The sequence below is a fragment of the Anopheles cruzii genome, chromosome 3 (genome assembly GCF_943734635.1).
Source record: "Anopheles cruzii chromosome 3, idAnoCruzAS_RS32_06, whole genome shotgun sequence".
Classification (NCBI taxonomy): Eukaryota; Metazoa; Arthropoda; class Insecta; order Diptera; family Culicidae; genus Anopheles; species Anopheles cruzii.
The window spans coordinates 37,952,504-37,965,750 of record NC_069145.1 but is presented as its reverse complement, the minus strand read 5'-3'; the positions used below and the strand labels follow the sequence as shown (position 1 = coordinate 37,965,750).

General features: G+C 46.5%; 1 protein-coding gene across 1 annotated transcript; it reads left to right on the top strand.

The window, feature by feature from the left end:
* The first annotated feature begins 226 nt into the window (after positions 1-226).
* LOC128272036 (beta-alanine transporter-like) lies at positions 227-12,854 on the top strand. The gene is made up of 8 exons (XM_053009748.1): positions 227-445; positions 2,631-2,903; positions 2,990-3,105; positions 9,935-10,097; positions 10,192-10,368; positions 10,426-10,575; positions 11,696-11,923; positions 12,024-12,854. Exons 2-8 carry the CDS (start codon positions 2,671-2,673, stop codon positions 12,718-12,720), a joined length of 1,764 nt encoding a protein of 587 aa, XP_052865708.1. The 5' UTR covers positions 227-445; positions 2,631-2,670; the 3' UTR covers positions 12,721-12,854.
* Positions 12,855-13,247: the final 393 nt, after the last annotated feature.

Sequence of the window (13,247 nt, the reverse complement as noted above, 5' to 3'; positions counted from 1 at the left end):
CTCCTCTTATCGCGTCCAGAAAAACACTACTAGTTTACTGCCCTTTTACGGACTGGTCAACAGTCTGGATCGGCCGTCCTGGACGCAGCATCAAGGCAGTGCGCGGTGACGCCATGCTTGAAATCCTAAATCCAATAAAAGATAATGCGGCTACTTTGAGCGGTCGCGCGCGAGCTGAGCGGCGCAGGCATCTGGAAGCCGCTTATCAGTCAGTCGGTCCGGCAGTCTGGCAGGCGATGGTCTGTGGCTTCGACCGCTGTGGCGTTAGTGACTCTCAGGTGAACCACACCATCGACGTAGTGTTGCCCCGGACACATGGTACAAATTGGATATCAATTAAACGTCAATTAAGGCGCACTGGAAAGGAGACCACTGGCCGGCCGGTGTTTCGGTGACCGCACGAGTGCTTCAGGCGCCTCCGAGTGAGCTTTCGATCTTCCGGGAGGTTAGTGTTGGAGATCTTTGTGATTAGTTTAGAAGTGTCTGTGGGCCAACAGCCCGGCCCTTGAGGCTGGGGCCATTTAAATTAGTGTTCCACTTAACTCAAGGTAGACATTTTGAAGCTACGTCGTTATTGGCCGGTTCCAAAAGCCTGTCCAAAGTGACAACGTTGAAGAGAGGGAAAAAAATGGTCGGGCATCTATCATTCACCAAATGTGCTTTCAAGTGCAGCGTCAGCTGTCCGCCCAGTGCCGGAAGCGTCCATTGCTTCATTTTGAAATTGCTTTTCGTGCGTGTGTCTGGTGCTATAAACTTCCCGTCTGTTTGCTCTTTAAGTGCAGTAAAATTGTGATTTCAACGAACATCCGTATCACAAAAACCCGATCTACTAGCAAGGACCCCGGAGAGGTCCCCAGTGATATGTGTGTGTTGTTCGAATTTACAGTCGGATCCTGGCTGAGTAAAAATCCCAGTGAGAGCATAAAATATCCCATCAGATGACTCAATAATTTTACAACGGCCCCCCTTGCACGTCCCGAGGATGATAGTTCCGCATTCCTGCCTAGCTGCCGCTGAACGGACGGGAATCCAGTGCCGGGCCGTAGCACGCACGTTACACAACGCACAGAATTTTTCTACATCAAAATTAAAATTTTAATGTATCCCTCGGGCTGGGACGAAATGGGTGGTGGGATCGTGCAGGGTGGCCCACCGGGTCACGGTGCAAACCCGCTGAGAATGCTGACGGTGGATTTTGTGAGGGACGGCTTAGCGCTACAACCCGTTAGCGATCGGACGCTCCGACGTCCCGGTGGAAGGTCCTTCGATGGAAAATTAAAATATGAAAATGAACCAACAGAGCCGACCCAACGGGTGACTGGTTCCCGCATCCCGTCCAGGACGACTCATCACGCACATAATTCTGCAACGGTATCCTTTTTCCGCGTCCCGAGCGGAGTGTTGTGTGTTGCGATATTTTTAATTCATCCGTTTCCCTATTATTGTCCCGCCGTACCGTGCCCTATCGTCCCGTATGCTCAGGTGAAATGTGAACCGAGTGCCCGTGTCAGTGACACGACCGAGGATGCCGGTCGAATGAAAATAAGGATCCGTTCGGTTTGTTCCACTTGCGCTGCGTGAGGACATGCGATGGAAGGTACGCATTGCGTACGCATTGAAATGCCACGCTACGAAGCGTCTGCTGATGGCGACCACAAAACGGAGGACGACGGAGCCTTGCCCTAGGTGGCCCTCGGCCAACGGAAACATTGACCGACGCAAGCGGTTTTCGAGCAATTTATATTAATCTGAAAGTGTTTACGTCGACATCCGAATCGGCGGGAAACGGGTTCGGCCAAATTTTCATAAATATATCTACATGGATTGCTTGCTTTAAGTCCAATGCTTTAACATGCGTGCAAGGAGAACTTTTTGAGATGAACGGGCTGAAACTTAGTGTCGGAAAGTCGAACAGCTTCTGCAGGTTAAAAATTGTGTCAATTTACAAAATAGTACCAAGACGACGATTCCGTTTCAAATGTATTAAGAAAAGAATTATTTAAGTCATTCCTCAATGTCAAACCAACGCTCTTGAGACAGAAATTACTTTTACAGTGTTTGTACAGTGTTTTATTTTCTTATCTGCTTACACAACTACGCGTACACTAAAGAGCTATCCAATCTATTTTCTACTACATTATTGATTGCGAATGTTACTTTTCACTAGACAGTTTCAAATATATTGCAGAAATAACAGTTTTTAATGTTTTTGTTGTATAGAGGTACAAATTGAGACCCCAAATGTAGTCCAAGGAGCATTTGGTTACCTTTTCTTGGTTTATATGCGAAAGATGCTCCAATAATGGAATATTCATCAGTTTCTCGAGCACCTTCGAAGGAACCGCTGAAATCCAAATTTTAAAGCATATTACATAATTACATAATTAAGCATATTACCACAGTCTAACAATGCTTAAACAATCGAAGTAAACACAATTGTTGTCGCTTAATGCGAATGCTTAGTGGCTGGTTAATTTAATGGGAAATTATGATTCTCGCGCCGCGATTGCTGGCGGCACCAAAATGAAAAGCAATCAAATACAAATGTCGATTATTATAATAGCATTAAGTAGGACCGACGGGCTGCCGGGCTCATTAACAACCCCAAACGAAATTCGCCCTTTTTGCAGAAGGTGGGCCGCCAGACCGAGCCAGACCGAGGCAGCCAGCATGACCAACGCGGAGGCGAGCTTCGACGAGATGCTGGCCCAGGCCGGCGACGACGGACGGTTTCAGCGGCGCTACAATCTGTTGTTCAACTTCGGTGCCGTCTGCTTCGCGTCCATGTCGTACATGAGCATCATCTTGGCGCTGAACAAGCCGCCCCACAACTGCCACGTGCCGGGCATGGAGCGGTTCAACATTACCGATGCGGAATACTGGAAGAATCTGACGTTGCCACGGTAAGGCATCTTGGCGCACACTTACTGTGGCGTTACTGCCGACCGAGAAGCATTTGAGTTGAGCCACTGTGTGGTCTGTTTTGCAGGGAATCTGACAATCGGGGCTTGCTTGGATTCAGCAAATGTCAAATGTACAACGTCACCGAGGAGCATCTGCAGCGTCCCTACGCCGAGTGGAGCTTTCAGGAGAGCGACATCATCGGTGAGTGTTTGATTTCTCCAGATTTTTCCTAGATTTTTGTGTGCCGTGGCTCACCCAACCTACTGTGTGACACGATTTGCATGAATCAGGTCCGTAAATTGTTCATTTCATTTGAATAAAATCTCTTTACGCGGTCGAAAAGGGGGCCGTTGTTTTTATTTCCAAATCAGACGAACATGGCGATACGTCTCAGACCGATTCGAGCGGGCCACTCAAAGTCCAGTCCCTCCTCGTTCAGGGTCCATGTCTGCTCGTTTATTTTCTACAAATACTCCTTTCCGTTTTCTTAAAAAAAAAGCAAGCATGCAGTTTCTACGAACGAGTTTAGCGTTCCATCATTAGAATTGTAATCCAAGCTCAGCTCAGGTCCAACGTGGGACCTCGGTGCCCTGGGTCGGGCTGTAGTAATGGGATTGGCTAACGGGAAGCAGGCAGGAACAGGCAGTAGACATCCTCTGCCCTATCCACCTTGGGCCAGCCAAAGCATCCTTCAAGGATACGGATTCGTTTGCTCAATTTAAAGAGGATTACTTTCGAGCAACACGATCTCAGAGGGAGACCTCGGGAACAGGGCTGGACACGGAACGACGCCAATGAAGCCGCACAGTAACGCACTGCAGGGCCGTGGCCGGCAAAGGCTCGGCCGGCCAGGAGACGAAACCCATTCACGGTGAGGCGGGGTTCTTACGCTTGCCGGAGGCCAGTGGCGGCCCACCAGCACACACCTACCGGCAGCTTTCTTGGGTTCTTGAGATCGCAATGCCGAGAAACATGTTGCCAACAGGCGGCCACACAATAACCGTTTCGCAAGCCAGCATACCGAGGGTCGTTTGTTGAAAAGATTATACCATCCCTTCGTGCACTTTCTCGCTCACACTCTTTCTCTCTCCCTCAATCCTTCACTCGCTGTCGCTGTCCTTCTTAGCCGGCGAGTCCTTGCAGGTTAACCGATTGGTGAGGCACTGGCCAGCGCAAGCGGAATTTTAGATCCCGTCTTCCTGGGATTGCGTAAGCAAATGGCAAATCGTGAAGGAGGTTTAATCTTGTGGAAAACTATTCTGCCTGCCTGCCTGCCTGCGCACCCCCGGTCCAATCAGGTTCGTTTTTAGTGCCGTCCTGGCACAACCGTGCCGTGTGCTGTGGCGCGGGCATTATTTTCGCAGCCAACATTTTGCGGAACATTTGCAAACGGGGAAAACGGCACACTTGGAAAGCGAGCAAAAGGGGAGCTGGGCAAAAAAATGCTGCCTCGATCCGATGGTCATCATGGCGATAAAGGGTTTTTTTATTTCCTTTAATAGAAAAACACTCAAACACACAGACACACACACACTGTGGTGGCGCTGAATGGGACTGTTCTGCCGGGACATTTGTGGACGACTTAGGGTAATGGATTGTGGCTTTTTTCTTGCCCTCAAAATGGCCACCGTTGACACTACTTTGAAGTGGAGTGCTGTACCTTTTTATTGGTTCGTATCGGTGGGCTAAAGGTTGAAGACTGATCGAATTCCCGATTCCAGGTCCAAGGGGCGGCGGAGCCCAGTTTTCCGTTCCTGCATTCATATCAATGAAAAGGATTACGGTTGACCGCCGGAACAGAGCTTCCCGGTTCCCCGGTTGAACTCCTTGCGAATGGTTTTTTTTTTATTATTATTATTAAACCGTTTCCTTTCGTTTGTGGCGTTCATTTTTTGCATAACCCTTGGCTAATCCCTCAGTGGTGCGAGTGAAGTTGTGCATGTTTGTGGTCGGCTTCAGATAATGTCGCTCGGTGATTGAAATCGTATTTTTTCTTAGCGCTTATTCCAGTTGCTCAATGAAGGCACAGAAACATCAATAGAAACAGAGCACACGGTTTATGGATCAAACATAACTGATAACGTTTAAGAAGGGACGCAGTGAATGAATTGGTTTTAAAATTCTATTTTTCATATGAAAATGGAATGGTGCAGAAAAATTCTGAGACTATTCAGAAACTTTGTGCAAAACTACGTTTTATCCTAACATTAGTTTAATAATGGTTAACACATATTTACGGTTTATGCCGTGTTTTTTGCAACAGCATGTACAGAGACACGAATGCTGCCTAAGCCATACGATTCGTCTTGTTTGCTTTGGCTACATTCGATTTATATCAGGTTGGCTAAAAAGTAATCCATTATTTTTTCGGTAGATGCCTTTAGTGATCGATATCTTGTGAAGTATTTATCGTACAGTTTCAAATTTAGGCTCGTTTTAAAGCTGATACTTTACACTTAAAAAAATGCTTTCATTGTTCTTTGTTTATTCTATTCGTTTGTGAGTTACAGGGTGTTAACAATGGAGGTCAACGCGGAGAAAATTCGGTACATTTTACAATTTTTGTCCGATAAAGGCGAAAACTCAAGCTAGGCCACTCAAATTTTGCATGGTGTTCATGGTACCGATACTCTAATAGCTAGCTTGGTGAAATTTTGGTTTCGTTGACTCGTTTCAGTCATTTTTGATGTTAAAGCCTAGGCAGACATGTAATCGAAAATGTCGATAAAATCACAGAAATAATCAAAGTAGATCGGCATGTTAGTAATCAGAGCATCGGCCAAGAGCTAAAGATCAATCATCGAAGAGTTTTAAGTCGTTTGCGCAAAGCTGGATTCACAAAGAAGCTCGATGTTTGGGTACCACCCTATTTACATAAAAAACATGATGGCCATCTGCACAGTTTTGGCCCAACGGAACGAAATCGACCAATTTCTTAAACGGATGGGAACTGGGGGTGAGAAATGGGATAAATACAACAATACTGTGTGAAATCGGTTGTGGTCTAAGTTAGGTGAAGCATCTTAACCGGTGACTAAACCAGGAATAACGTCTAGGAAGGTTCTGCTGGGTATATGGTGGGACTTGAAAGGAACCGTTTATTGTGAGTTGCTTCCGTGTAGCTAAAGACTAAATTCAGATCTCCACTACCAACAACTGCACGGTTTAAAGCTAGCAATTGCCCAGAAACGACCAGAATCGGCCAACGGAAGAGGTTTTGTGTTCCATTAGGAAAACTAAATGTCACGCACGTCTTTAGTGACTCACCATAAAGTCCAAGATTTTGTTTGGGATGTTTTAATGCATCCACAGTATAGTCTGAACCTTGCACTAAGCGATTGATATCTTTTTCGCGCATTACAAAATTTCCTGAGTGATGAAAAACTGAGATCAAAAAAGGGTTGTGAAAATGGATTACTCCAGTTTTTCGTCAATAACGACTAAACCTTTTACAAAATAGGCATTATCAGCCTACCTTTGAAAAGACAACAAATTTTCCAACAAAACGGTACATATTTGAGGTAAATCGGACCATCGGAAGTATCTTAAATAATGTTTTGAATCTCACAGAAGAATAATGGATTACTTTTTAGCCAGCCTTATATAATAATGTCTTCAATTTATAACTTGATAATTAAGAATTATTTGAAAATAAATATCCAATGCCAAATGAATATCCTGCTCCGTGAATCCCTGTTCGTTGAAGTATCCAAATCTAAGCAACACCAAAACAGCAAAAGTTTAACAGAAACCCTTTCAAGGAAGCTTTACGGTAGAAGGTACACTATGGCAATCAGCTGCCCACTACAAACACTTGAGTAGCAAAATATGAAGAAGGAATCGAAATGAAATAAACCTCTATCGTATCGTGGCCAGACTCTGCACCATTACGCGAACCTTTCTCTTTGGTTTCTGGTCGAAGTGAGCCAATTTTGTCATAACTTCACTTTGTTATCACGATTGCGATGGAGGCGCCTGGTAACATTTACTCGCCAAGAAGTAACCATTGTCAGACGCGAGTGATTGGAACTTAAGAACTTAACCGGCATCTAGCGCAGGTTTGGAAACAAAACTAAAGAATAAAACGATAAAGACAGTTATGAGATTGTCACTTCGCTTCACGTTCCATCGGTCTGCGTTCTCCTTCTCAGTGCAATCAGCGTCGATAGACGGTGAAGCCAACGTCTAGTGGGAATCGTCCCAGATTTCTTTCAATAAAAATGTCACGAGATGCGCGAGATGACATCGCAGAAGAATCGCTTTTTTTCTCAGTAAATATTCAATTTAAACATTTCTTTTGACAGTGTTTGTTGAAGCCAGAAAGTTGAAAACGTTCCAGGCATTGCACCCAGCGTAAGCGACGGAGAAACTACACGGGGAGCGGATTCTGAAGGGCATTCAATGTGTGGCATATGTTATTGTATTTTAAGATCTTAAAGATACGAAAAATTTGTTTATTATTGGCGTGAGCGCCAACTATTGGTGAGTGGTTTTTTTTTCTCAATTTTCTATATGTACATTGTTACCTTGATATCTTCATCGAATCCGCCCATCTCCAAAGTATTTCACAGTGAGTAATTCTCGAACAAGAAAAGTGCATATCAGGGCAGCCGGTAAAGGCAAGGAAAAATGTAGTTTTCAAGCAAGAAAGCAGAAACAAATCATGCAAGAATCTTCGAAGTCAGTGCAACATTAATGCACAATCCGTGGGGAAAATAGCAAGCTTTTTTCTTCCTTTTCATCTGGGCTACATGTCGGGCTCTGTGCGTGTGTGAGTCTCCGAAAGACATACCCAGTGCGAGTTATACAAGATAGAGTCACCGCAATGATATTATTTGAAATCAAAGTATTGAAAATGATACTCTTATTCACTTTTTAGCATACGCAACCTAAGTTTTTTATGGTGCAAAAATGCACACTGGAAGTTGGGAATGTTTTGGCATTACGCTGTTAAAATTGCGTTGCAACATTTGATGAAATTTAAGCAACTTGATGTTGCGTAAAGTTTTCTATCTCTTTTCCATATACAGTATGCTTGGTAAGTGATTCGTAAAGAAGCCTGTCGCACTGCAGCCTAGTTGATTGCAAGACGAACATGCAAAAAAACATAAAAACGATATGAGAAAGGAAAAAAACAAAATGCCAGACCTGTGTGCACATCTCGAATGAAGGTACAAATTCCTTCACCTTCAGGGACCGCCCTCCGGGAGGGAAATGTTGGGAAACAAAAATAAATGAAAACTCTGTTTCGTTTCACGGTGCTCTTTTCGTTCCTTCAAACATACCCTTACCCTTATACCCTTACACATCCACTGGCCATCGGCCGTTCGGCAGGATCCTCGGGGCATGAAAAGTGCACCAAACTCGACTCTGACACGTGGCAAGTCCATTGCCTCGTGATGGTGCCAATGTTTCCTCGAGAGAATTTGATTCTAGGATCCCGGACCACGGGCCAGAAAAAAGGGCACAGCTCCCTATTTTAACAACATGGACCCAGGAGCTCCCTGCTGCTTCAACGCTAACGCGAAGGTGTAGTCGCTGGCAAGAATTAAATTACGATGTGATTTGTTTTGTAAGTAGTAAGCTTGTCTGGAAATAAGACCGATAAATTCATTATATTAACACACCTTTGCAATATGGTTTCCGTTTAATAATGCCGCGCGCACAATTTACCCGTGTTTCGTAATTGGTATTTTTCAAGTTTCTTTGAGCTGCTGAAAGAAAGATTAGATTAGAAAGAAGTCTGGTTAATGTTTTACGAACGGTTTGTTGTGAAAAAGTCACATAAAAATATTTTTTCTCCAATGGCCCCCTAGCAGAGATGACATTCACTTTAGCGAGAAACAAAATTGCTTCTCGGTCATTTTCACATTCATTCCCACTTCGCCTACCAATAGCACTGTTTACAGATTGAAGCTTAGTAGGAACACGCTTCCACTAATCTCCATTTGCCATTTGCTCGATTTTTCACATGCCAGTGAAGAGTGAAATTAGCTTTTACTTGGCCGCAATTTCGCGCGAATGTAATCGATTGGCAAATGCCGGAACACATGCACACTCCAAGCAGTTCCGAATGGTGGCAGCACGCATTCTTAGAATTGCCAATCCCTAATTTAGGCTAATGTTTCTCGAATCCCGCGCAATGCATTCCACCAAGGATTGCGATTACCACACACGAATGGTGTAGAAAATTGATGCTTTTATCTACCTGTAAATTGTCTTCTCGAAGCAACTACGAGATTGCCATTCTAGGTATCGGTAGAAGGTGAAAGCCTAAATGAAATTGCATCTGCTGGAAAATCACTACCCATCTTGTTTTCAATATTCATAGAATGTCACTTTCAATATCATTACTACGATTTTTTGAAACTTTAGTTTCAGATTTGATATTTTTTTAACTAATTTCCATTGAGTTCAAAGGCAATCGAACTGAGCAGAACCCAACCTTGCAACAGTCGATTTGAAGATAATGTTTGTCCTTCTATAACCTAATTCCGAACGATACCGAGAAGATTCTCAAGTTTGAAGTTTTGCACATTGGCGCATGACGTATAGAATGGCAGCAAAAACAAATCACACTCGTGGCTCGTATTAATGATGAAAGGACTAGCGATGCTAACCCGGCCATTGCACGGCACCCATTTCGGTTCTTGGTACTTCCGATGCAACAAGATTTCCAGCAAACAGTTTGATTATTGCAAAAGGTCCAGTAACTGGAGAGCGAACGCAAACATTGCATTCCAGTGCGGCAGTAAGTTTGGTACCCTTGATTAAGATTCTCTTTGCCAGAACGACCCAGTACCACCAGACCGTCATTCGCCGTGGTCGACCAAATGGCCAACGGACGACTCGCAAGCAAACAGGAGTAGCGCTGTCCTTTGGCAGTTCATTTGACGCACGAGTGTTGAATGGGCATTATATATTTCTTCTACAAGCATCGTGATGACCAAATCGCCAACGTTTGTGCGTCTGGCCTTCGACAACACACGGCGACCATTTAACCTACAGCGTTTGGCTACGTTTTTTGCAGATTGTGCCCATGGTTACGAGTACGACCGGACGTACTACGACCGGACACCGATCACCGAGCACGATTGGATCTGCGACAAGGGCTTCCGGGAGACGAACATTTTCATCTACAACCGGCTCGGTGAGCTGGTCGGTACCGTCGTCTTCGGTCAACTCGGCGACACGTAAGCTACTGCGGGACCGCCCGGTCGGGTGACGTTTTATAGGAGGGACGTTTTTATTTCATACCAACATCGCTTCATCGCTGCCACCCCACAGATTAGGCCGCCGGCCAGTCTACTATCTCAGTGTGCTGATTATCACGCTCGGTCGGCTGGTTTCCATGTTTACGGCCGGCTTCTACGTAGTGTTCTGCATCGCGGCCATTGCCGGCAGCCTGACGGCGCACTCGTGCTTCCAGGCCCCGTTCATCATCGCCATGGAGATATCGAAAAGGTAAGCCGCCGTTTGATGATCGAAACGACGCCGCTAAATCGAGTTTCTACCCTGCAGCGAACGGCGTGGCACCATTTCGATGATGCAGTCCTTCGGCTGGACGACCGGAATGTGCATCCTGCCGATGGTGTTCTGGGCCACCAAGGACTGGTTCTGGGCGCTGATGATTGTAACGCTACCGATCCTCATCTTCACCGGCATTTCACGGTAAGGTTCGCCCGGCCCCGCATTGGAACGTGCACCCCAAAATCGTTGTCATCAGCTGTAATCGCCCGATAGGTCCGCTGGCCGCGTACTTCTACGCGTTCAAAATGGATGGTTCGGCCAAAAAACCAGACCCGGCATAAAAGTATCACTTCCTTTGTGGTTCAAAGTTTAGAAACAAAACTACGCTCCCCGAAAAGGGGGACCGCATCCTGATGGCGGTCCGGACAGGATGTCGGGAAAATTGTTTGCAAACACGGCGTGAAGGCCGGTGGTGCAGCGAATGCTTTTGACAAATTGTATGCACTTCCCCGTGGTCCAGTGGCAGTGCCGTGCAATACCTTCGCACCGGTGTACCGGGGTCGTCCCTATGCGGCGACACCGGGCTACGGGAAAAGTTTGCCCTCCCTGCATTATGCACACACTCCGGAAGCACATTCTTCGGATCTTCGGAGTGGAATTTATAGCAACATCCGGGGCAACCATTTGCCTGCCAACGGTCGCTTCGACCGACTCGGAAAGGAGTTCCGTTGCGTGAAAGCATCTCGATTGAAAATGCAACAATGTTATATTAAGCCAGAAACTTTTTAATGTCGGCCCATTCTCCCGGAGCACATACCGAGCGTCGGTGCACCGGGTACCACATTTGTTTAGGTGTTGGCGACTCGCAAAAGAGTAGTTTGGCAAGGACTGACGGAGCAAATGCAAGTACTAGCGGCACTTAAACTTTGTAGGAAAACGACATTAATTCGGAGAAGTTGGATGTAATTTGGGCATTGGAAGAAACCGATATGTGTTTGTGCGCGGCGAAGTGCATACCACGGTCAACCTCTGGAGCTGTAATGTGTTTTCCTGATTCCTCGAACTCGAAGGACACGGTCGCCACAACGCCAGAAACAAACGTGAATTAGCAATTAATTGAAGACGAATGTTTCCGTCGGGGGTCATCGAATGCACGAATCCTCTAATGGTTGTTACGCGTTTCACAGCATGTTATACCGCGTAAACCCATCAACTGGCATCGGTAACGTTTGTCAATCTGCTTTTTTTGCTCTTCCCCGAACATGATACGAACGCTTGCGGTACGATTTTGCGTCCTTCACCTTGTTCCTCTGTCCCGTAGCTACCAGATTGAATCTCCCCGCTGGATGGCGACACGCGGCGACTACGCGGGAGCGATGAAGATGCTCCGGCGGATAGCGAGTATCAACGGTGTCCGCGAGCTGCCGTACGATGAGCACATCCTGCAGAAGCGTCTGGCGACGCACCGGACGGACACGGTCTATGGCGTGGCATCGCTCTTCAGCGGGTGGCGAATGGCCAGGAACACTATGCTGGTCGTCCTGTGCTGGTGAGTGGCAGCACCGCGGTGCCCGTGGCCACATCTTCCGGTGGCCGTTGATTAATCGCGTACGTGTTTTCATTTTCGTGCGAATGGGTTTTGCCCACAGGACGGTGGGCAGCGTGCTGTACTTTACGCTCGTCCTGCTGAGCGCCCGGATGGATGGCAATCCGTTTTTGAACTTTATGCTTCAAAGCATCATCGAGGTACCGGCAGCGCTCATCGGCCAGCGCTGCAGTGACCGGTTCGGAAGGCGGGCCACGAACGCGACGGCCTTTTGTTCGGCCGCCCTCACCTGCGGCGCGCTAGTGCTGATCGTGCGCGATCCTACACTCGAGTCGGCGGCCACCATCCTTACGACGCTCGTCAAGTTCTTCATCAGCATCACGTTCTTCGCTGTGAACCTACAGTCGATCGAGATCTACCCCACCTGCCTCCGGCAGACGGGCATGGCGTTTGGCACGATTGCGTCCACCCTGTTCGGCACCGTCGGCCCGTATCTGGTGTACCTGGGCACGGAGTACGACGTGCGCATCCCGTTCCTGGTGATGGGCCTGTCGGCAACCATTGGCATCTTTGCCGGGCTGTTCCTGCCGGAAACGCTACACCAAGCGCTCCCGAACACGATCGAAGAGGCACGCAACTTTGGCAAACACCAACGGTTCTGGTCACTGCCGAAGGCACCGGCAAAGAAACCTGCAGACGCTGCCAAACACCAACGGCAGCCGGAAACCGAAGACGCCCGCGAGACGGTTCGTTTGAATGTACCGGAAGATGAGAGCAAACAGATCAACCGTGAACCGTAAAGCTCAAGTTTTGCATCAACCACTTACCCTCGAAAGGATCCTTTCCAAAGACGGTTTGCGTTGTTTGGGCGGTTTCTTTCTTCTTTGCTACCCCGAAAGAAATAAAATAAAAAGCAATCAATAAAATGAAAGACAACTCAACGAAAACGTCACTTTCGGAATCTTGTGTATTTTTACCTCCAATTGCGTCTCCTTTCTGTTCACTTCACCACTCAACTGATCCTCATTTCACTGCGCTTTCCCCGTGCGACCCTATCTATAGGCTCTTTCTTCGTACGGCCAAGAACGATCATGATAAGAGAATAATTAATTTATTTCGCTATTATAATTCGATTTCCTTTTTGTTGAGAATCCATAAATGTCGACGCATAGTCTGTGTGTGTTTGTGTGTTTTCTACATCTCCCCGCAATTTACCTTCTGACTGGTCATAAAATCTTTGCCTTTCTGGGTTTCTCAAGCAGATGGATGGTTTGTTTTTTAATTTCACTTCAGAGCTTTAAGGTGTCTATGAAACCCCCCTAGAACT